This window comes from Calliphora vicina, chromosome 4 (genome assembly GCF_958450345.1).
Source record: "Calliphora vicina chromosome 4, idCalVici1.1, whole genome shotgun sequence".
In the NCBI taxonomy this organism is placed as follows: Eukaryota; Metazoa; Arthropoda; class Insecta; order Diptera; family Calliphoridae; genus Calliphora; species Calliphora vicina.
The window spans coordinates 96,743,143-96,769,852 of NC_088783.1; the positions used below are offsets into that span (position 1 = coordinate 96,743,143).

At 35.7% G+C, this 26,710-nt stretch overlaps 1 protein-coding gene across 1 annotated transcript in view; it reads right to left on the minus strand.

Annotated features, from left to right (window-relative positions):
- Rbcn-3A (Rabconnectin-3A) overlaps positions 1 to 25,967 on the minus strand; it is a 452,485-nt gene extending 426,518 nt beyond the window's left edge. Inside the window, exon 1 of the mRNA XM_065506903.1 lies at positions 25,775 to 25,967. Coding sequence (XP_065362975.1) covers positions 25,775 to 25,861 — 87 coding nt within the window. The 5' untranslated portion in view covers positions 25,862 to 25,967. The remainder of the gene's footprint in view (positions 1 to 25,774) is intronic.
- Positions 25,968 to 26,710: the final 743 nt, after the last annotated feature.

Below are 26,710 nucleotides of genomic sequence, written 5' to 3' on the forward strand. Positions count from 1 at the left end.
TCTCAAATTTTTTTAATGGACAGCCACAACGTTTTTCTACCATTTCTCAAATATTTTGAAAATCATTGGATAAATATGGTAACAGTAAAAAGATATAATTTTCTTAGTATTTCATTTCATATGTACAATTTTATAGGTTGGCTGCAAAAACTTCTGCGTAATGAAAACATAAGGACGACATCTGCCGTTGAGGCTTATGGAGTTATTGGACGTTCAGCCGAGAAAAATGGACACTTTTTTAAATTCGTGAAAGTCATTCGAGAAGAAGAGTTTTTTAAAAGCCGTCATTTTGAAATGATGTGCGAAAGTGGGGGATCGGTTGCAAAAAGAAGGAGAAGGAGCAGCATAGAAAAAAATAATAAAATTAAGGAAGCAGCACTTTTGTTACAACAAGGCAATATTACTGTTGCTACATTCCTTTCCCGAATGGTATATATAAAAAATGGTGTGTGTACAAACATGATACCGGAAGAAAATATTTTTAAGGAAGAATCTTCCGACGACGATTTGTCGGAAGATTTGGACGACCCACCGTCAAATAATTACGAAAATTAATGTATTGTTTGTAGAGATAAAACCCCAAATATTGTGCTCCTGCCATGTAAGCATTTAAAAATTTGCGATGAATGCAATCTAAAACTGCAGGCTGATGCCATATCGAAAGGCTTACAAAATTATAATTGTCCAGTTTGCCGAGAAATCGTTGAAGATTCAATGCAAATTTATAATTAATTTTGATTTTATTAATTGAAAATGTACATTTTTTTATACTTTTGAACTTATTTAAATTTTATTGAATTTGCATATTTTTGTTAATTGTTTTCAAAAAAAAAAGGAAAAATGGGGATTTATTTCATTCCAAGTTTTTTTTTTTTTTGTTATGAAAAACAATTGGGGAATTAGTTCATTTCGGTTTGGGGGTTTAGTTCTTTTTGTTGGGGATTAATTTCATTTAGAACTTTGGGGTTTTAATTCATAATGAATTAAACCCCCAATTTTGGGGTTTTAATTCATTTTCGGTTTGGGGACTTTGTTCATTGGGGACTTCGTTCGTAGCGCCTATAACGAGGTCTACTTGGCCCGTATATGATGCCAGCAGGACGAATCTAGGAGATTGGGCCTACGGTATAATGACTACTGTAGGAGCTGCCATAATGAAGAAGAGGATGAGACGGTGTCTCACCTATTCTGCCAATACCCGGCTCTGATAAACCTGTTGGAACGTATCCTAGGAATACCATTCCTATCATGCTTAGATGAGTTATCAAGGATAAGTCTTAGACGAATCTACTCTTTCATCAGAGAATCTGGTTGGTTTAGCATGGAAATAACGGACGTGTAATTAAAACCAAGATGTTTACCCCCTGGGTATCACAAAGTGATCAGTTCTGAATGGACCCAAGTGAGCTGCTTGAAGAGTGGCTACTCATGGAACCTAACCTAACCTATTCCGCAATTCCCAAAAGTCTTGAAAAATCCCAAAAATGTGATTTTTTCGTTTTTTGCTTATAACATTCATACCAGGGGCGGGGTTATCGGAACCCTTTACAAAATAATTAAGAACATATTGGGCCATCTAAAATAGGTTACTATATTTCGATATCGACTATGCGATTTGAGAATTTTTTCCCTAAAGTTGAATTTTACATAAAAAAATAGGCGTTTTTTGAATGGACCTGTTCCCCTCGCTATCAAAAACTATACATTTTTTTTCATTTAAAATATTTGAGGTAAAGTTAGCTTTTCAAAAAGTACATCCTCTTAGAAATTTTTTAGATAACTTAAAAAGAATAAAAGTACTTTTTTCCAAAAAAAATAGCTGTTAACGACGTTTATTTATATTTTAATTTTTATTGATTTGGTACAATATTATTGTTGTTCTTTAAAGTAATTACGGTACATTTTTAGAGAAATTTACAGCCATGCAACTACAGTTGCCACAAACTATGGGACATGCTACGTTCTCGCAAACTGCGAACACAACTAATCCATCTGCTGATGTGCGCTTACCAAAGCTAAATATTCCTATATTTGACGGCAAATATGCAGAATTTAAAGCATTTATCGATCTATTTTATTGCTCCATTCATAACAATAATAACTTGTCTGCAGCTCAAAAGTTTCAATATTTAAAGGGACTTTTGAAAGATGATCCAGCAAATCTTTTTTTTTTTTTTTTTTTTTAACGTTTTATTGATTTATTGAATCTGTCTATTTTGACCTTACAATAAGTATTTAAATCTTATAACTAAAATTAAAACTATTTGCTCTTCAGCAAGAGAGCCATTATGGTAAACTGTCACTCATCTTATCGGGGTGGTAGATCTGCTCTACGGAGCCTGGATCGGGTTTGGGTCTGCACAAGTTGTCTTGCAAGCGTATTGGGATGGTTTCGCAGCTTCACAATATATTTCTCACGGACTTTCTCGAACTCTTCCTTTACCAGTGTCACTTCTAAGTCTCTGTGGATGTTTTCATTTCTTATGTACCATGGTGCTCCCGTCATGGTCCTAAGAATTTTAGATTGGGCCCTCTGTATAAGATCAATACTGGTGTTGCTAGCCATTCCCCATAATTGAATTCCATATGTCCAAATTGGTTTTAAAACGGTCTTATACAGGATGACTTTATATTCAAGGCTTAATTTTGATTGGTCACTGATTAACCAATGAAAGCTAGAGGCTTTTAACTTCATGTGAAGTCTCTTGGTTTCTATGTGTCGGCGCCAAGTAAGCCGTCTATCTAGATGAATACCAAGGTAGGTGACATAATCAGACTGCGGTATATTAACGTTGTTGAGTGTGACAGGTGGGCAATTTCCTCTCCTTAGAGCGAACGTAACATGTTTACTTTTCAGCTCATTTACCTTTATTCGCCAGTTTTTCAACCATGACTCCACACGTACGAGATAATACTGTAGTTGACTAGATGCCATTAGAGGGTTTTCGTTTGAGCTAATAATGGCGGTATCATCAGCAAATGTTGAAATTGTTAGTTTATCGCACGTAGGGAGGTCGGAGGTGTAAATCAAATATAGCGTAGGTCCTAGTACACTTCCCTGTGTAACGCCAGCTCTAATATTGTATTCTCTCGACACATAATCATTGTACTTAACTCTGAAAAGTCTATTCGATAAATAAGACTCCAGCAATTTATGAGTACATAGGGGTAGTAAACATTTGATTTTATGTATTAGACCCTTATGCCATACCTTGTCAAAAGCCTGAGCAACGTCTAAAAAGATGGCAGAACAATATTTCTTTAATTCAAAAGATTTTCGAATCTCTCCAGTTAAACGATTGACCTGTTCAATGGTGCCATGATGTTCACGGAAACCAAATTGGTGTACTGGGATAATGTTTCCATCATTCAAAAAAGGTATTATCTTTTCCTGGAATATTTTTTCGAATAACTTCGACAAACAAGGGAGTAGGCTAATAGGTCTATAAGAAGATGGCAGGGTTAAATCTTTACCCGGTTTAGGTATCATTATTATTTGAGAAATTTTCCAATTTTTTGGATAAATTCCTAGTTTCAAGATCGCATTAAACAATATAGATAGCACAATTATTGCCACATTTGGTAGGTTCTTAATCATTGATGGCGTTATTAAATCATATCCCGGTGATTTTTTCAAGTCTAATTTATTTTTAATTACTCTATTAACATCCTCAGGACTAATATCGAATTGGGCTGCATTAGCCATTGTTGAAGCTGGCAGTTCTTCTAGTTCAAACTCATTTGCCGTGGAGTTGGGTTGAAATACTTCACTTAAATGTTCAGCAAATACTGAGGCTTTTTCTATAGCACTTCGTGCCCAGGTTCCGTCAGCTTTTCTTAAAGCGCTTTGTGCCTCTACCGGTGGCTTAATGTTCCTCGTTGCCTTCCAAAGAGAGAAATTTGTGTATTTTGTACTCGTCAAACTTTTAATATATTTTTCGTTTATGCGATCCTCCTCTAAATGAAGGGCTCTTTTCAGTTTTCGTACTGCTGCGGACAGCCTCTGCTTTGCAGCAGGTGATCTATTATGTTGCCATTCTCTTCTGAGTCTTCTCTTTTCGAGAAGAAGTCTTTCAATATCCGAACTTGAAATAGGCGTATTAGTTTTTGAAGGGATCTGGCACCTAGAGTGTTCCAGAGCCGAAACAATCAATGACGTGAAGTCATTAACGGTCCTATCTATGTCTTCCTTACACTGTAAATTAGGATTTGTGTGGATATGACTGCTGATATATTTCCTATATTTTAGCCAATTTGTCTTAAAATACAAAGAGTCCTTAGGAAATCTTGGGGTGTTGGGTCTCTCACAATAATTAATAATTACAGGAGAGTGGTCAGAAGATAGATCATAGGATATTTCTGTGGATATTGCATTCCGAATAATATTTCTGCATATGGCGAAGTCTATTAGATCAGGAATTTTTCTAGGATCAGTTGGCCAATAAGTTGGGTGTCCAGGAGACACAAAATCTAAGCAATTTTTGCGATCAACTAGAGCTTTATACAGCTGTCTACCTCTGGGATTTACCAATCGCGAACCCCAATATGTATGTTTGGCATTGTAGTCTCCACATGCCAGAAACCGATCTCCTAGTGTTATAAAGAATTCTTCAAATTTTTCCTTGGTCATCGAAAAACGTGGTGGGCAATATATAGAGCTCAGAGTTAGGTCTCCAGCTGGGTATTCAAGGCGAATAGATGTTGCTTGCATATAATCCTTTGAAAACGCTTCTAGGGCATAGTGTCTCAATCGGTTTCTAATTATGATACCGGTACCGCCATGTGCCTTACCATCCGGATGGTTTGTGTAATAAAATGAGTATCCTGATATATTAAAGTTATATCTATTTGTAAGATGTGTCTCCGAAATTAACATCACATCGATGCTTTTATTTAACATAAAATGGGAAATTTCCGATTTGTGCTGGTTTAAACCATTTGCATTCCAGAAACATATCTTCAAAAAATTCATTTTATTGTTAATATAATTTGAATCATTTGGTTCTGTGCTCTCAGAAGCTCTTGTATTGTGTTTTGCATGGATGACATGAAGTTAGTCATATTTTGATTAAGAGAGGAAATATTCTCAGTAAGTGTTTGCATAAGGTTTTCCAACCCTCCCATATTTTGGGGGACTTTTGGCTTTTGATAACCCGTTTTTAAAATACTGGCGTATGAGCTGGCTCCAGCATTAATTGTAGCTCCCTGGCCATTTTCCTGTGATACTGGATGAGCCGCATTTATTTTATCATTTGAAAAATCTACTCCAGAGCTTAGTGGTCTAGATGTAGATACCGAATTTGTAGGTGTTGATTCAACTATTTCACCTCTCAACAGCTTTTGCCTCTCTCTTAATCTTTTTAGTAACTCCTTGTAGACCGGGCATCCGCGATAATTAGCGGAATGATCTCCACCGCAGTTACCACATTTCCTACTGAGACCATTCTCAACTATATCACATTGTGACGAAGAGTCCAGCAAATCTGATTCGCCATTTGACAGTGTCTGACCAGAATTATGATGAAGCATTAAAAAAATTACAAGAACGATATGATAAACCCTTGCTGGTCGTTGAATCATTAATCGAGATTTTTCTACAAATCCCTAATGCTTATAATTCGAAGGAATTGCGAAACTTAACAAACGTAGCTGATGAAGTTATTCGAGGCCTTCGTGCTCAAGGCCCCGATGCGTAGAAAAGAGATCCATGGCTGATCCACTTGCTATGCAAGAAGTTGGACAGAGTTACCCTACAAGCTTGGGCAGAGTATAGTGGTAAAATATTATTTCCTTCACTGGATATATTTTTTGCTTTCGTCAACGAACGCTGCGATGCTTTAGAACGACTGCCATCTTCAAACGAGAAAGCAAGTAAAGCTGTTCCAAAGGGGGTTCGCTCTGCTCGTGCTTACACTAGCACTATGAAAAGGGCCTGTGCTGCTTGTGAACAAAATCATCACCTGTCATATTGTCCCACTTTCAACAAATTGGATGTGAATCAACGTGTACAACTGTTAAAGGAGAAATATTGTTGTTTTAATTGTATGAAACCAAATCATGGTGTTTAGAATTGCACTTCGAAGCATGTTTGTGAAACATGTAAAGGTAAACACCATTCGCTTATACATATTGACCGAAAGCCGTCATCAGAATCAAGTAAGTTGCCTACAGTATCTAAGCCTGAGACTAATCAACCAGCTGCTTGCTCAGCTCTGAATGATACCTATGTGGTTGCTGCCGATACGAAGGAGAACGTAAGCCAATCTTCAGAGGTAAATTATTTTAATATGCTATTACCAACTGCCAGAGTATTGGTAAAAGATAATATGGGATATTTTCAACCCTGTAATATTCTTTTGGACTCTGGTTGTCAAAATACTCTAATTTCAGAAAAATGTGCACAAAGACTAAGGCTGCCTCGTAAGTCAACAAGAATTTTTGTTTGTGGATTGGGCAACAACAAAGCTGGCGCAACCCGTGGAAGCGTCCAACTGGAAGTAAAATCTATTTACGATGATGAAACAATAATTCATATAATGGCTCATATATTTACAAAATTAACTTCAAAATTACCCTGTGTAAAATTAAATATTAATTGCTGGGATGAGATTCAAGACCTCCCCTTAGCTGATAATAAATTTCATATCCCTAAAGATATTGACATTTTAATTGGGTTTGACTATTTCTTTTCACTAATTAAAGAGGGTAGGATTATAAAGGACGGCAACCTCTTAGCTCAAAATAGCGTCTTTGGTTGGGTTATTTGTAATGGTTGTACTATGGACAAATCAGTCACGGTGTGTAATACAATGAGGCAAATTGGTGATGCAGAAGATCTTAATAAAGCCTTACGACTATTTTGGGAAGTCGAGAGCCTTAATATTGTGTTTGTCGATGAATAAATGCACACGTATTTTTAATGTTCAATAAAAGTAAATTAATTTTTATTATAAGTAAAAAGGAACAATGTTTTTAAAGCTTAATGCTAATCAAAAGTTTGTATCTATATTTTTAAAGAAGAAAGCAGGATCACAAGGAAAATGTCAAAACGATTATTTAGTACAACCAGGTTGCCATGTAGTTTGAAGATACAACACTTAATATTACAAAAAAACCGGCTTTAGCTGTTGAAGATCAAAAGGTCGACGATTTCTACCGTTCTACAACCATCAGAGCTGAAAGATATGCGGTGAGATTGCCTTTTAAACAGTCCCCAGAGCTGGGAGAATCCTATACTGGAGCCTTAAGAAGATTTTATACTATGGAACGTAAGTTTAAATCTAACATTAATTTAAAAATTGCATATTCTGATTTTATGAGTGAATATATTTCATTGGGCCATATGGAACCTGTGCCTAACAATGAAATTAATCGCCCCGCTGCCAAAGTGTACTATTTGCCACACCATGCCGTGTTAAAAGATACAAGTCTTACCACAAAACTTCGTGTAGTATTTGATGGCTCTAGCAAATCATCAAACGGACAATCTCTAAATGATAATCTACTAAGAGGCCCCGTCTTACAACAAGACCTACTGAGATATAGGTGCAAGAAATTTTGTTTTGCGGCTGATATAAAACAAATGTTTCGCATGATTGACATACAAGAGTGCGATCGTGATTATCAGAGAATTTTGTGGAGAAATAGTCCCAATGAAGAAATAAGACACTATAGACTTACTACAGTGACTTACGGTACGACCTAAGCCCCGTACCTGGCAATACGTACGCTTTTGCAATTAAAGGCAGATGAGAGTGAGCGCTTTCCACTAGCATGTGATGCCTTAGAAAATAGTTTTTACGTTGATGATTGTATGGCTGGCTCCAACACTATAAATGATGCACAAAAATTAGCTGAAGAATTAAACCAGTTGCTTACGGCTGGCGACTTTCGGTTGAGAAAATGGGCAACTAATGTGAGTAAAATTCTAACCAATATTCTTAAGGAAGATAAAATTGAAAGTATAGTAAACATACCAACAGATATGACTATATGTCTACTTGGTGTAATATGGAACCCTATTGTCGACTGTTTTTCTTACAAAGTTAAGGAAAAAGACTACAGCATTGATACTAAGAGATAGTTGCTATCAGAAATTTTAAAAATCTTTGATCCCCTTGGTTGGATTTCACCGGTCATAATAGCGGTTAAAATAATTATGCAAAAACTTTGGTTAATTAGTATAGACTGGGACGATGAGCTTCCTAGCGAAATTAAAACCTGTGCTGAGCAATTATTTTCTGAATTTTATTTACTGAATAATATTAATATTCCTAGAATTATTTTCTCGACAGAAACCAATATCACTTATCATGGATTTTGTGATGCTTCCAGTGCAGCCTATGCAGCAGTAGTGTATTGTTGTAAAACATTAACAAATGGTGAGGTATCTACTAATATAGTGATGGCTAAAACGAAGGTGGCACCGATAACCATGATATCGATTCCCCGGCTGGAACTGTGTGCTGCATATCTCTTGGCACAACTTTTTGAGTATTTAATGCCCGTGCTGCGTATAGACACTAAAAGCATTGCATGCTGGTCAGATAGTAAAACTGTATTGGCATGGCTGTCATCCCATCCCACTAGATGGAAAACTTTTGTTGGTCATCGAACTGGGTACATTCTTGAAACCCTTCCTGATGTTAAATGGAGGTATGTTCCAACTAAATTAAATCCAGATGATTGTGCTAGTAGAGGTGTTAGATCAAGCTATCTAGTTGATAATCTAATGTGGTTTCATGGGCCATCCTTTCTACTAAAGGACCCATCGGAGTGGCCAGCACCTGTTAAAGAATTAAAAACTAATGAAGAATTACGCCTAGAAAAGCAGGTTGTTTTAACCACAACAAGTTGTGTTAGCATTATTGAGAGATTAAATACACGTATGTCGCGTTTCCCTAGTATGGTCCGAGCACTTGCCGATTACTATAGAGCATATAACAATTTTCGTTTTAAATCTAAAAATAAATCACCACTTCAGGTAAACGAGATAAGAGAAGCTGAAAATGAATTCTTTAATGAATTCTTTACACTGCGTCAGAGGTATTGGATAGTAGGTGCACGTGAACTTGCTAAGCGAATTTGTGATAAATGTCAAGTCTGTCAACGCTACAGGGCCAAGGCCAACTACCAACTTATGGGCGACCTTCCGAAATTTAGAGTAAATGCTGCCTATCCATTTTATGAAGTCGGTTGTGACTACGCAGGTCCTATAATGTATAAACAACATAATGGTCGCAAATCTCCTACAGCTAAAGCATACATCGCAGTATTTATTTGTCTAGTCACTAAGCTGTACATCTCGAACTGGTCTCGGATTTAAGCTCGGATGCCTTTCTGGCTGCTCTAGATAGATTCGTAGCCCGAAGGCGACTTTGTGGGCACATACACAGTGATAATGGCACCAACTTTCAAGGCGCTGCTAAGAAACTGGGAGAAATCTACAAAGCGGTAACGAACTTTGAATTTAATAATAATGTTTCAAATTTTCTATCCACTAAGGGCATTCAATGGCACTTTATACCACCAGCGGCACCACACTTTGGAGGTGCATGGGAGTCCACAGTGAAAAGTATAAAATATCACCTTCGGAGAACCATTGGTCAAGCTACCCTTAAATATGAAGAACTAACTACACTGTTAACAAGAATTGAAGCTGTCCTGAACTCCCGGTCGCTAGTCCAAGCTGACTCAGATGACCTACCATATATCAGTCCGGGACACTTTTTAATTGGCAGACCCCTAAATGCTATGCCTGAGGTTGATATGACCCATCTTAAGACATCAGCTATTTCCAAGTGGAGACTTATTCAACAGCTGTCACAATATTTTTGGTCACGATGGTCAAATGATTATTTACTGTCGCTTCAACCTAAATCAAAATGGCTAAATGAAAAACCAAATTTACAAGTAGATGATGTCGTTCTGCTACGTGAAGATAATATACCCCCCGCATGCTGGAAACTTGGTCGAGTGATAGAAACCCAAGCTGGTTGAGATGGTCGAGTTAGAGTGGCCACTGCAAAGACTGAAACATCTACGTTTAAACGTCCGGTTACTAAACTGTATCCTTTACCCAAAGATGATTGAACTAAAATAGCTCCGTTCAAGGCTGGCGGAATGTTAACGACGTTTATTTATATTTTAATTTTTATTGATTTGGTACAATATTATTTAATTATATTGTCTTATTCATTTTACATCATCCCTCGTATATGAATTCTTGTGTTTCTTATTTTGCTTTACTTGTTGTTCTTTAAAGTAATTACGGTACAATCGTATGATGTTGAGTTATTTTATGTACGTTGTTGTTGTAAACATTAGAGTATAACAGCCGTATTTATAACCAAAATTTAGCATGGATTTAACATACAACTTATTTATAATGTATTTCTTATCCACTCGCTAAACGCATGTTAACGAGCGATCAAAGACTTGCTAAGTCTTTAATCAACAGCTGTTTTGTGTCAAAGTAAATTTGTAAATAAACATATAAAAGTTTTGTGTGGGAAAAAATTAAATTAAATTATTTAAAAATGATGCAAACTCTTGACCAATTAGACAATTTAGAGTTCTTAAGAGGTGAAACCCAACGTCGGTCAAAAAAAATTTACATTCAAATTTCAAAATTTGAGGGAAACAAGTTAAATATAAATGTCAAGAAATACATCAGAGTTGATTTTTTTCATTTTTTTTTAAATAGTTGGCAATACATCACACTTTTCAGAGTTGATTTTCATATAAATTATTGACAGACAAAAGTGCATTATAAATAAACTCTTTGCTAACTTTCTGCTAAGCTTAATCGGTCTGCTAGTTAGCAGATCGTTGTGTGCGATGTATACACAGTGGCTAATTTTTCGTTATAGATACGGCCGTAAGAGTTTTGTAATGTTGATGCACAAGTGGTTTGACCACTTGTTTTTTAAATAATAAATCAGTGTAAGATAAACAACGAAAGACACAGCAAGGCTTTTATTTTGCGCGTACAATAGCGAAAATTCAAATGCATGTAACTTTGGATTCAGTCATGATTTTTAAAAATATTCTTTCTTTATTTGATATATACTTCTGTTGTTAATCCTACAAAAAAATGGAGAAAATCGGGAAATATTTGGAACCGCGGTCATCAAAAAAACTGGAGTAGGGTGGGTAAAAGCTATAAGAGATAATTGATGGCTACGACGAAGATTTCATATGTGTAATTTTTTTGAAATCGGAAAACAAACGAAGAAATATGATCATTTTTAAAATTGAACATACCCGAGGTGTCCTACTTTGGGGACGCCTGGCCCAGCTCCTGGTGTGCTCATGAGGTCCAAGTTCAAAACTTTTTTCGGCAATACTTCCTCTTTGCGCATGTGAAATTTCATTCAAATCGGAATAAGGGTTTAGAAGTTACAGATTTATTTCCCTCTTTTTTTTCTCATACCACTGTGCAGCGTTTCACTTCTTGTTAGTCTTTAGTTTTTACTTTTATATATATATACATATATGTATGTACAATATAAAATGAAAATAGGAAAATAATTTTTAACATACAGTATGTCAAAAATGAGTTTACACATTTGTAATAAATTTATATTTTCGAATTTGATTACATGAAAATACCACTTATTATTGCATTACATATATTTTGTTGGTTTGTTATGAATATATACATTATATATAAAGCTTACATAAGGAAAAAGTTCAACTCCACTGTAAAACAAACGAGAAGCAAATAAAAATAAAATACTATTTATTTTGGTAGTGTCAATTAACTCTTTTCACAAATTACAAGTAGTGTGGTTTTAGTAATTAAATAACTAATCTATTTACTTATTGGACATTTTTAATATTTGGTATGACCTCGCTTAGGATATACTACTAAGCACTGCAGACGGTTTTTTGTTTTCTTTTTTTTTGTATGTTATGGTCTTCCATTTCTTTTGAAATTATACAGAAGCCACATCCGCACGATATACACGATTTAAGTTTAGATAAAATTTTTATTGTAGTTTATTGTCCTGATAAACCCAAATTTAGTTGCATTTCTTAGCAAATTTTTCTTCAGAGTGTTTAAATACTGTTCCGCGACCATGATTGTTTCAGTAAAACATAAGTCTTTCATTCCTTTGCTTGAGATATACTCCCAAATCATAATCGAAATTTTATAGTAACACCTTACGTCAGACTCTAAATGGCACTTCGTTGTAATACAGGATCATTTATATCTCGTCGCATAATATAAAGTCATCCCAATAGTCGACGTGTCGCGACATCTGTAGAGGCGAAGAAAACGCTTTTCTACATTTGTTGCAGAAAGCAGTAGGTTTTTTATAATAATAATGTTATAATACAGTAGTTTTGACTTACCTGCCTTTCACTTAAGAGCATTTTGCATATAAGTGCACAAAACTTGTGTTTTGTATATTTATTTACAAAACCCATATAAATTCGTTAATTTAAGTGCATTGTTCATACCTGCACATTTAAGATAAGTGCATAATACTTTTGGAAGCTATAACCGGTTTCATGAAAAAAATTTAATTTAGCTGCCTAATACAAAATAAAATCAAAATAAATAAGAAAAATACGATTTTGAATGAAAAAATATGTTGTACACTTCTTAATAATTTTAAAAGTAGCTAAAATATTTGACGCTATTTTTAGACGGAAAAATCACAAAGCTTCGTGTAAATTATTTGCCGTTAGCTGCTTTTTTGGGCAGTAAACCGTAAATGCACTTACTAGCATCAATGAGCAGGTAAGTGCATTGAGATTAACTGCATTTTTAACTTACCTGCACAAAATATCGTGCAAAGTTGATTGTGCAGGTAAGTCAAAATTACTGTATTCGATGAAGTTGTTCGACATTAGGCGCTCAGTTATTTTAGGTCTATGGCCACCACTACATTTTAACCCTCATTACAGCTCATTCTCAAACACTATAAATTATATTTCGTGTTACCAAGAACATCCCCGAGAACTCCTGTACTCTTTTTTCCAATTGGTTTAAATTAGCATTGTAGTAAATTAGCATAGTCCCGTTGTAGGATAATATTCTTCCTAGAAGTTTTCTAAGCAACATTTTACATTATGATGTTCACAAAACAAAAAATCGATCGCGAACTAACAAAATTATAGAGAAGAAGAATATCGATCATAAGTATCTGTAAAGTACCATTGATCATTAAATGTGTACCAAAAAAAATAAAAAATTGGTTGTGAAAAGAGTTAATTGACACTACCAAAATTAAATACTGTTTGTTTTTGACTTTCTTTCCGTTTACTTTACATTGTACTTGAACTTTTTCCTTATGTAAATATGGTATTATTTATTGTATTTACAAAAAAAAAAAAATTAAAACAATTCATTTATTAAAAATATTTAACATAAAAACGAAATTTCAAGAAAAATAACCTCACTGCTTATTTCGTGCACATATTAAATTACAAAATTAATTTATTACAAACAATAAATTAAAACAATTTTATTCATATTTTAAAGAAAACTAATATTTTGTGGGATATCCCTTTTTGTTTTAAAACTGATTTAAGTATAGATTGCATAGAGTTAACAAGTTTTTGTATTTATTCTGTCGTTATCTTCTGCCATTCATGTTGTAGAGCGTTTTTTAAGTCCTGCTTATTATTTATCTAATGTTTTCTAATATTTCTCCCAAGAAAACTCCACAAATTCTCAAAACCATTGAGCTGGAGTTTTAAAGATGTGGGGATAGTTACAAATAAACCATGTTCGTACAAGTTGCGACGTATGCTTTGAGACATTGTCCTGTTAAATTCTAAAATCGTCTCTTATACCCAATTTCTCAGCACTTTGCAATAAATTATTTTTCAATAAGTTAACCCTTTCAGTGGTTTTGTCGAATATATTCGACATTATAACATACTCTGTTTCTATGCGCTTTTACTGTATAATAAAATACAGTTAGTTTTAATTTTTTGTTTTAAATAAAAGACAGACATAAAAGACACAACCAGAGCAATAAATACAAAAAATTTTATTTTTCCCGGATTCAGCGTATTCAAATTATAAATATTTCTTTTTAATACTTTTAGCTCGACCTAAATTATTTTTGACCCTGAAAGGGTTAAAATATACATTTTTGTCCATAGTGTCATCGATAAATACTAAATTCCCTACCCCAGTTGACGACATGCATCTCCACACCATGATATGGCCACCATCGTGTTTACAGTGCCACGTAGATTTTTGAGTCAAAAACAGGCAAATAATTTTTAAAGTAAATTTTTTAAACACCCTCAATTTTAAGCTATTTTTTGCTTAAAAAAATATATTTTTATTGCAATTTTTAATATTGTTTTTATGTTTTCGAAATAAAAAGTGAACAGATTTTAGTAAAATTGTTTTATGCTAAAGCGCTTTTTTTACTAGTTTCGTTTGAAAATGATTGCGACTAACGGAGGGTTAAAAGTCAAAAATAAAATACATAACCTAAAATTAAATAATAATAAAACAAAAAACCATAGACAACAACTAGATAGGTAACTGAGAGCCAAAAACCTAAGTCTGTTGTCAGAAACCTAATTCATGAGAATGTATTGCATGTATTTTGTTTTTGTATCACCCGTATGTGTGAAAAGAGAGTAATATTTTACTCTCTCTTTCCGTTCTATGCGTTTATTCTATGCAAAAAACTATCTAGAGGAAAAATAAATTTGAAAAATTAAAATCTTTGATTTATATTTTACCATGGGACGATGGGGCCAATGACAGGTTTTGAGGCAAAAAATCCTTTTTTCATGTCAACCATTTAAAAAAAAGAATAACGGAATTTTATATTTAAAGCTAGGTACTCTGTTCAAAATTTCGTGCGAAATGCTGTCAAACTACATATAAAATATTTGGAATGAAATATATGCGAAATAATTTCGCAAAAGTTGTACTCTGTTTTTATTGTGGAAAACATGTGAAATACATCTGGCAACCTTATTTTTTCACACAAAATAACATACGCAGCACTTCTTTCACACGAAATTAAAAGCAACAGCTAGCTGTCAAACATCATATAAAATTTTTCGCATGAAAAAACCATGATTTTTCGCAAATATGAACAGAGTACTAGGCTTAACACTTTGAAAAACACAAATATTAAAAAATTAAAGTCAGGTGGCAACTCATGACGACATGCCGAGCTGCCAAAGTTGCCAATTTTTGCTTTGCTACATTTTCTGACATTCAATCATAATGAAACAACAAAGGATTTTTAGTCGTCAAACAAAAACTTTTAAGTTTATAAAAATTTTGTAAAATGGAAAACACTTGCAAATGTATGTAAATTAAAATGTTATACAAATTTTAAAAAAAAGTTAGATGTGGTAAATAATTTTTTGTGTCAACTTGTGTTGTCTTTTTTGTGAAGTTTTTGCTGTCGTCCATATATTCTTTGGAATAGAACATTGTTTATCCGAGCGTATCCGTGAAACAATTTATATGTGGAGAAAGGTAATAATGTCTACTATAATTTTTTGGAAAAACCATCTGCCGCTGTTTATAAAAATGTATTTCCAGATAGCGTATAACTTAAAAATTTGGATATTTATACCCAAAACCTCCATAGTGGAGAGGGTTAGTGCTGATGTTTATAACGCGCAAAAATATTGTCCCAACACCCACCTTATGGTATACCAATCTGCTCAGGATCACTTTCTGAGTCGTTTAAGCGATGTCCGTCCGTCTGTCCGTCCGTCTGTATACCTTGTAATCAAACTACAGGTTGTAATTATAAAGCTAATTGGACAAAATTTGGTACAAGCTTTTCTCTTGTCTTGTGAATATGGTTAGAATCGGTCCATTATTTCTCCTAGCCCCCATACGATTGCCCTATCTGAAAATAGTTAGGCTCTCATAAAAATCTGAGTTGGATATCAATCCAAACCAAATTCAGCACAAATAAGTTTTATATAAGCCGAAATCGCACCACCAAATTTTGTGACGATCAGTCCTTACTTAGTCATAGCTCCCATATAAGACCCACTTCCGAAAATCACTTTAACCAGCATACATCTCTTAAAAATGTGGGTATTCCATTAAAATTCAATACAAATAAGTTATATAGATACAAAATCATGTCACCAAATTTTATAACAATCGGTCCATAATTAATCAAAGCTCCCATATAAGGCCCACTTCCAAAAATCATTTTAACGAGCATAGATTTCTTACAGATGTTCGTATTAAAATAAAATTCAACACAAATAAGTTTCATATACACAGAAAACATGACACCTAATTTTAGGGCGATTTCTCCATAACTAGTGATAGCTTCTCGCTTAATTTCAAGATCCGCCTATCGCCATGCATATATCTCCTGTCAGGAGAGTGGGTGTGGCAGTAGACGGATTGACTTGAAATGATTACTAAAGTCTTTGGTGAGCATTAATGTGACCTAATTGAAAGTCAGAAACTTATTATTTTCCAGTGATCTGCATCCGCAGTTGCACTTTAATCCACCTACTGTAAATGGGCGTGGCACTGTCCGATTGACTTAAATTTTTTACTGAAGATTTAGAAACTTCTTATTATCATCTGTACGAAATTTTTCCTAGCTTTTTCCTGTGATTTATTGCCTAAAAAACTGGTCATTGGCCCCATCGTGCATTGTTTGAAACATGCCATGGACGGTAAGGGTTTGATTGCCTACGCGGCTTACATCCCATCTTGGTCCTACAAAACTGATTCCAACGAATGCGCCGAATTCATCTATGGAGGTTGCGGTGGCAACAACAACCGTTTCAATTTTGAGATTTTTTTTTGTAAATATAATTAATATTTAAAGTTTTAACGGTTTTTCTTTCTATTCTTTTATACATACAAAAACTGTCTCAAAACTCAAGAAATCTGTCGTTCTATCTGTGTTTTAACGGAACAAGATACAAAGTTTATGTGGTGTAAAGTTACATTCAAATTGTTTATATATATGATTGGTCAATTCACAAGGTCTCCTATCATGTTATATTGTTAAGCCCGACTAAGCCTGAGGGATTCTCAAGAAACACAGACAGGACGTCGCTAGATTTGAAAGAATCTACGGCCCTGTTAGTGTACTCTTGGGAGAGTCTTCTCCTGTTGAGCAGCAAGTGGTAGCTGCTGTCGATCTGGCTGACACCCAAAAGGGTATAAGGTCGACAGCTCCAACCACTAGCAGTGCGGTAACAACTAAGGAGGGGGGCTCTTCTACCATCCTACAAATCGGTGCTTCGGCTAGAACTGTGGATGGTAACAAGAAGCCTCCCATAATGGGGTCAGGTGCGAAGGGAATGAAGAATCCTCCGGCCGATTCTCTTAAGGGTGCCCGTATGGGTAACATTAAGGGAAACGGATCCGGTGGTCCTCAAACCTCGTCATCGAAGGCACCAGGATGCAGCAAGGCTTCGGGGAATGCTGGTGTAACCCCATCTAGCACTCTTAAGGGTAACCAAAAGGAGACCATTAAGAGGGCTAGATCTGGGGACGACCAGCCTTCCTCGTCAACAAAGAAGCTAAAGAAGTCCCTGAGTAAGGACGTATATCTTCAGGCAGCGATTATTGATCGGAATGATCCGGATGGGAAGATCAGTACCGATCAATGGCAGCTGCTTGAGGCTAGACTCTTGGATGAGATGGCTTTCCATAGTGGTAGCTCTGAAGACGTATCTTTTAAAGGTGCTGACTGGGCTAAGGGAGTCAAGGTCATAAACTGCGGAAATAAAAATTCATTTGAATTTTTAAGGACCGTAGTTGGGAAACTTGGCGACCTTAATCCAGCCTTAAAACTTGAAGTGATACGCGCTTCAGAATTACCATTAAGGTCAATAGTGACAGTATGGATTCCTCCACCCGTAAGACCGGTGGAAACCATATTGGCACTGTTGAAAAAACAGAATGTTGATCTCCATATAGACCAATGGAAGGCGGTAGCCTCCATGGTGTGTAAGGAGAACAACGGGAGGGATTTCCGGGTCGCAGTGGATCGTAAATCCCTCGAGATTTTGGACAAGGTGAAAGGGGTTGTCAATTTTGGTTTTGGCACTGTCAGGTTTCGGTATTCGAAACATGACACTACCAAAGAGGCTGCTGGTGGTGCAGATAAACCTGCATCATTGTGAAGCGGCCTCAACAGAATTGGCAAACTTTCTCACCAAATCCCAGACCGATGTGGCCCTGATCCAAGAACCTTGGATTAACCAAAATAAGGTTTGCGGGTTAGGGATAGCGGGATACACGTTATTTATCCCGTCCACTGAGGACAAGGTAAGAACGTGTATCCTGGCAAGGAGAGAACTCAAACTAATAATTTCTCATTCTTTTAAGGGCGGTGACATCACTGTTGTGAATAGGGAAACCAGGGGTGAGCGGACGCTGACTTTGGCTTCGGTGTACATGCCGTATGATGCAGTGGATCCACCAGGCAATGAGGTGCAGGAGCTAACGGCGTATACAAAAAGGAGAGGTGCTATCCTGGTTATGGGATGTGATGCAAATGCTCATCACAGCCAATGGGGCAGTGCTGATATCAATAAAAGAGGTGAGTGCGTCTATGATTTCATAACTGTCAATAATCTAGTTATCTGTAACAAGGGCAATATGCCCACGTTTAGGAACAAAGATAGGCAGGCGGTTATAGACATGACCTTGACGAACCAAGATGATAATTTCGTTAGAGATTGGAGGGTATCCACGGACTGTTCCTTTTCGGATCATAGTAGGATCACCTTCACTTTGAATTTTAACTCGTCCTTAAGGGTACCATTTAGGGATCCTAGGCGGACAAATTGGGGAACCTTTTATGATAAGGTACGTACTGGGTTTGAACAGTTTAATTTATGTGAACTGATACCACCCAATTTGGAAATAACGGTGAACAATTTCACCCGTTTATTAAATGAGAGCTATGAGTCATCATGCCCAATGAAATTTCCCGGTAGGCGTAAACAGCCAAAATGGTGGACTAAGGAACTTCAAGTTCAAAGGTCGACGGTTAGGAAATCTTTTAATAGGGCAAAGCTCACTGGATTACAAGGAGACTGGAACAACTACAAGGTGTGCTTCAATAAATACAAGGGAGATCTGAAAAGAGCGAAGCGGACTTCATGGAGGAATTTTTGTGAATCCGTTGATAGCGTCAATGAGATGTCAAGATTTCGGAGAATTTTATCCAAAGACCCAAAGGTCATAGGGTATATTCAAAGAGCTGATAACTCATGGACGGAATCTAGCTCGGAAACACTCTCCCTGCTTATGGAAACACACTTTCCTGGTTGTGAAAGTATAGGCACTAGGGCTGACGATCAGGGGGCTAACATGCCTGAGGGAACTAGTCATGACTCTAGACAAATTGAGGGAATAGTCACTAGGGAAAAACTAGCCTGGGCGGTAAAATCTTTCGACCCGTATAAATCACCGGGTCCGGATGGAGTATTTCCGGCGATGCTGTGTAATATCCCGGATACGGCATTATTCCTCTTGGCGGATATCTTCAAGGCCTGTCTCAGTAGAAGGTATCTGCCGCGTGGGTGGAGAGAGGTCAAGGTTGTTTTCATACCAAAGGCCGGTAAGGCCAGCCACTCGAAACCAAAGGATTTTAGACCTATTAGCCTATCGTCTTTTCTTTTGAAGACATTAGAACGACTGATAGATCTACATCTAAGGAGCAATATAGATACCCATCTCATTAGCAACGCTCAACATGCCTACCTCAAGGGTAAATCCGTTGAGAGTGCGCTTCATGAAGTGGTCGGTTGTATAGAGCACAGTCTGAAGCATAGGGAATATACTTTGGCTGCGTTTCTTGATATAGAAGGTGCCTTTAACAACATCAGGACAGAGGCAATTAGGAACTCGTTAGTAGAACTTGGGGTCGACGACTTTCTAGTGAGTTGGATAATCTTAATGCTGGAAAGCAGGATTATCAATTCAACCCTAGGGGACGATGTGATCAGAAGACGGGTTACCAGAGGTACACCACAAGGTGGAGTTCTTTCTCCTCTACTGTGGTTACTGGCGGTTAATCCTATTCTCAGGACCTTCGAATCTAAGGGTAGGAAGATAGTCGCCTATGCGGATGACGTGGTGATCCTGATTAAGGGAAAATTTCTCTCAACTATCAGTGACATCATGCAGGAGTCGCTTGGCGATCTCTCATCCTGGGCAAAGACTAACGGGCTGGGTGTAAACCCATCAAAGACAGAATTGGTGTTGTTTACTAGGAAGTATAAGGTAGGGAACTTCAAATTGCCGAAACTAGACGGCGTCGAGCTGAGTTTATCAGGGGGAGCCAATTATTTAGGAACCTTCCTTGACTATAAACTGTCATGGAAAATAAATACGCAGGAAAGATTGAAAAGGGGCCTTAATGCCTACTATACATGTAGGAACTCAATTGGCAAAAACTGGGGCTTGCGACCGAGTATGGTTAATTGGATCTACACTTCTGTTGTTAGACCTATTATTACTTATGGCTGCACAGTGTGGTGGGAGGCAATGAGGAAACGTAGCTACAGGGCTATACTCAACAAGGCTCAAAGATGTGCATGTCTGGGTATCACAGGTGCCCTAGGCAGCACCCCGCAGGCGGCGTTGGATATAATCCTGAATCTACTACCCATTGAGATATATGTTGAAAGTGTGGCAGCAAGGAACTTACTCAGACTATCTGAGTCTTCCTTAGTGAAATCCTTGCGGATGGGACACACTATGATACTGTATGAAGCAGGTCTTGTTAGTCAGGGCATTACTCCATCTGGAATCTCTGACTATAAGGTCGCAACCTTCAGCTTTGGTGCTTCACCCCCAGTAGAATTCCCCACTAGGGATAAGTGGGCTGGATCCGATCAACTGTTTGATGGGTGCGCAGTTTTCACAGACGGTTCCAAAATGGATTCTGGTACGGGGGCCGGGGTATATTTGGTCGACCAAGACATCAAGCGCTCATATAGACTCCCTAACGAGTGTAGCGTCTTCCAGGCAGAGATCTTCGCGATCTGGAAAGCCACAGAGTTGATAGGGACACACATAAATAGGGGGTCTGCAGTGACAATATATGTAGACAGTCAGGCAGCACTGAAGGCCTTGGAATGTCATTTAATACACTCCAACCTAGTAGAGGACTGTAGGAGAGCTCTGGAGGAGCTATTGGCACATTACTCAGTGAGATTGTGTTGGGTGCCAGGGCACTGTGATATACAGGGTAACGAGGTAGCAGATGAACTTGCTAGACATGGTTCCGATTTGGACCATGACACTAGGGAACGGGCTGTTAGACCACCCATTTGTCACTACTACAGGGTAATCTACGAAAGATTCCGGGACTGCACGAATCGATCCTGGTGCAGTAGAACAGATTGCAAAGTGTCCAGGGCCTTATGGCCAAGACTGAATGCGAACGCGACTGGGACACTGTTAGAGTTGGATAGGTACAATCTCAGGATTCTAGTAGGAGTGATAACCGGTCACTGCTCAATTGGAGCCTTTAAGGGAAAGTGGGATACTGACACACAGGACTTCTGTAGAGTATGTGGGGATGCAGAGGAGATAGAGACAGTAGAGCACATTATGTGCAACTGCCCTATGCTACAGGGTCATAGACTTAAATGGCTAGGAAATAGATTTCTGGATGAACTTGGTAATGTTGCTGGCTGCAAACTAAGCAACATACTAGGTTTCATTAAGGGAATAGGGTGGCTATTTAAGGGACGTTCTACGGCAGGTCCAAATCCGTGAAAAGACTAATCTTTCCTTTCTTTCTTCTTCTTTTTATCAGACGGAATTTTGGACTTCTTTTTTGCTTATTCTAATGCTATTATCTTTATCTTTTTCTATCTCTATCGAAGGGAATCACAATGGACCTCAAGGTCTCTGGGTGGAAGTACACTTTGTGTACACCCTTCTAAACCTAACCTAACCTAAGCCTGAGGGATGTCCAATCATAAAATTTGTCTGTGAATTGACAAGGAATACAATTTCGTCAAGCACTAAAGTTAGCACATACTAGTTTTGCTCAAAAAGATAACAGTTCCGCATATTTTTAAATAATACTTAAACAAAAGTATATTTTTTCAGTGAAATTCGCGGAAAAAATTAAGGGTGTAATAAAAGTAATAATAAAATGTTGTAATAAAATGCATTCTGAAATTTATAAAAGTTTATGTTAAAATAAATTTTGTAACATGGATGGAAGAACCTTTATTGTTTAAGAATAATTGAAATGGACGGTTGCACTATGTTTCTGATTTGACAAACTTTACAAAAGACACAAATTTCTATGTAATTTCATTATGTTTTCACTTTCATACATTTTAAGCACCAATATAAATTACACATTTTTTTTATTATTACTTTATATTTATTTATTGAATCTGCCTATATCATTAGGCCTTACAATAAGTTGTTAAATCTTAAAACCAAAATTAAAACTAATTGCTCTCCGACGAGAGTATTTAAAGATAAATGGACCTCATGGGTGAGTTCCAAAATGTATGTATGCAATGCAGTCATAACTTTAACAAGAAAAAGCATGCAAACGCATAGTTAAAATTAAAAAAAAAACTTATCATACTGCCTGTTTTTACTTTTTCATACATTTTGCGATATGATACATTGACACGGTTGCGTTAAGAATCGCTTGACTTTTTAAGGTTCATTGCATACATTCATTTTGGAATTCACCCTATCTTAGCGGGGTGGTAGATATCCTCTACGAAGCCTTGATATGGTTTGGGTCTGTGTGATAAGCCGAGCAAGCGGATTCGGGTGGCATTGTAGTTTCAGTATATACACATCTGCTCAAAATAATAGATACACCTAATTGGAAAAAATTTAAATGGCGGTAACATTGAAAATTTCCTCGCAAGCGTTAAGAATACATCATATTATTAAAATTTCTATCTGGCAATGTCATGTCAGTCAAAAATCTGGCAACTATTTGCTTTCATGTTGATTTTTAAAAACGAATTTATTTGAATTACAAAAAATTATTTGCTCATAAAAATAGATACACATCAGTAATTTGTAATTTGTTTATATACAATTTTTTTTTTGTGCAATTTTTTGTTCCTATTTACGTGAAACAGTAAGTATAATTTAAATTTTAGCAACAATTTTATAAAAAATAGGACTCTTTTGAAGAAAATGGGACGAAATCATCATTGTACCGAAGATGAGAAAAAAATTGTTCAAACGATGAGAAATCAAGGAAAATCATTACGGGAAATAGCAAAGAGCATAGGAAGATCTTTACATTTTGTCCAAAATGCTTTATCTAAAAAACAAAAAAGAGAAACTCGCGGTAGACCAAAGAAAACCAGTCCAGAAACAGATAGGCGGATCGTCCTTATGGTTAAAAAAGACCCTTTCATATCATCGAAAGCTATTTCTGCGGAGCTATGTAACGAAATCAGTCCACAAACAGTTCGTCGTCGTCTTTTACAAGCTAAATTGCCGGGAAGAATTGCCAGAAAAGTGCCACCAATGCGCCAAAAAAATATCAAGACAAGATTAGAATTTGCTAAAGAGCACTTACAATGGTCCGGGTGTGAAGGCGAAAAAAATGGAGAAATATTTTATGGAGCGACGAAACAAAAATAAATTTGTTTGGAAACGACTGCCAAAGAAATGTACGCCGACCAAAAGGAAAAGAATTCCACGTTAAATTTACAAAAAAGACGGTAAAACATGGCGGGGGAAACATAATGGTTTGGGGTTGCTTTTCATGGAATGGTGTTGGTCCGATATTCCGAATAGAAGATACCATGAATGCTAGTGGGTATAGAGACATATTGGAAAACGTAATGCTTCCATATGCATCGGAAAATATGCCATTAATATGGACATTCCAGCAGGACAACACCCAAAACATAGTTCAAGATTAGTTAAAAACTGGTTCTTGGAGAATAACGTACCTGTTTTAAGCTGGCCCAGCCAATCCCCTGATTTAAACCCAATAGAAAACTTGTGGAGTGAATTAAAGATAAGGCTTTCGAAGGAAGTTTTCAAAAATAAAGACGATTTATGGGAGAAAACGCAAAAAATATGGTACGAGATTCCATTGGAGAAGTGTCAGAACTTGATATCCAGTATGCCCAGAAGAGTGGAGAAAGTTTTACAAAACAAAGGCGGATATACTGGATACTAGCTTTACTTTAATAATAAACTAATTTTTTTAAGATAAAATTTATTAGCTTTTGTTTAATAAGAATTTTTAAAAATGTATCTATTATTATGAGCACCAAATTTTTCGAAATTTAAGAAATTTAATTTACTTTATAATATTTATTATTAATTATGAAATATTTTGTTTTTGTTTTTTACTCTCCTTTTAACTATAAATAAAAATCGACTGAATTTTTTTTATAATTTTACAATATACCATTATTTTTTTTCGTTTTTAAAAAATAAATTTTGGTGTATCTATTATTTTGAGCAGATGTGTATTTATTACGTACTTTATTAAACTCATCCTTCACTAGTGGTACTTCCAAGTCCCTGTGGATGTTCTCATCTCTTATGTACCATGGTTGGTGCACCCGTCATGGTCCTAAGAATTTTCGATTGCGCCCTCTAATAAGTTCAATACTGAAATTATTGGCCTTTCCCCACAATTGGATTCCATATGTCCAAATTGGTTTTAAAACACATTTATATAGGATGACTTTATAGTCAAGGCTTAATTTTGATTGGTCATTGATTAACCAGTGAAGGCCAGAGGATCTTAACTTCATGTGAAGTCTCTTGGCTTCTATGTGACGACGCCAAGTGAGTCGTCTATCCAAGTGAATACCAAGGTATGTAACAGTATCAGTCTGTAGAATGTTTGTTTAAATTAAACATTAAAAATTTCTTGAACGTTGTTTTCCTTTTTTTTAATTTTTTACAAAAATTGTTGCAATAGGTCGGTCCTCTGACTTGTGCCCCATTGACCAGAGGTTAATACTTGTGTGGCACAATTTCTGCAAAAGCTAATTAAAGTTCGCAATTTTACGAGGGCCAATTAAAAATAGTTACTTGAAAGCCTTCAATATTAGAAACATTCTCATATACTACTGTTGTAACAAAATTGATCAGCTGTTTAGTCTAATTCGATAAAAGTTTATTGTTTCAACTTAATAAAATTACTCTTGCTACTTTAGCAGGTTTGTACAATACATACAAATTTTCTCGAGAAAAATATTGACAATCACGACTATAAATTCCTCTAATATCAAAATACACTGATTTTAGTAGATTTTTAAATGGTATAAAATTAAATTTTTAGTTATTCTGAAAAGTACACAATGACAGAATAGCACATTTTTTTCCATGAGTTTCTCCTTTATGCTTCGCTTTGTTTAGAAACAATATACCATTAACATTTTCATAGAAATTAACAAATAAATCGTATGTGAATCCAATGATCCATAGACGTCAAAGATTCTACCGAAGTTCGAAGTCAAGCTATTGCAATCTTTTTGTAAAATCAATATGACCTAGTGATACTTGTGTAAAAAAATATGTTTGTTATTTTTAAAAGTTTTTAAGGGTATATATTTGCGATTGGATAACTATTATACGAGAGATCTACGATTTTATGTGAGTTATGAAGATTTACGAGTTCCATATAAAATAATATATACATTCATATTTACATATGCACACATATGTACATACAAATATAATTATTTTTTCAAGACTTGAGACTAGCAATTGGAAAATAATTAAACATAAATGACATTAATTTATCTAATTTACATATTGCATAAAAGGTTAAGCAAATAAGTTTCGTGTTCTTACAGTAAATGGAATTCCTTCAACCGAACCAATTGCAAAACATCGATCTCCTGCATTGCAGGCCCCACTTAATATTTGATGGCAGTTCATGACTGTCTCATTTTTTAATTTAACACTTTGTAAATATTTAATTTATATGCTTTTGTGTTCACTAAATCAATTTGTTGTATTTATCAAGTTTTCACAATAGTAATCTTTTCAGTACTGAGTACTTAAATGTGAAAAAAGAGTTTCCAATATATTCTTCTTTTGCGTGTGTCAATAACAATCAGGGATGGAAAATGGATGTTTTGTTCGGTATCAAAATAATATTTATATAGTACTTTTTTCAACCTCAAGTACTAAAATTTAAAATTATTTTTTTAGTGCAAATAAAATCATGTTATACACAATATTTTCTATATAAAATTCGGTATAAATAAAGATAGTGACAACTGCTTGTATTTTAAATTTTTTTAGCGTTTGAAGCAATTTGTCGGCTTTCTTTTGGATTATGAATTACACCTTTAAAGTTTTTATATATAACGGTAAATATCTACTATACTGAATAATACTTCTGGACAATGTGGCAATAGGAAAGGACGTTTGACTGATATATAATATAACCCATTGTGAGTTTTATATGAAAGTTTTGTTTTCTCGAAAATGAACAATTAACTCAAAATTTACACAACATTGTTATATGAAAGAAAATTTAATCAATATAAGTATTATTTGAAAGTGCTCGGAAAGACTTCGATATATAATATGGCTGATGCTATTAACCTATTATGAGCATCGGGTTAATAGATTGGTTCATATTATACGTTTGTCGATAGGCCTTTCCGAGCACTTTCATATATATAACATATACTGTTAAATTTACTTTCATTTAACAAAGCCATGTAAGATCTTAACACAAGACTTTCTATAGAAAATATTGTAATACACAATTTTTTT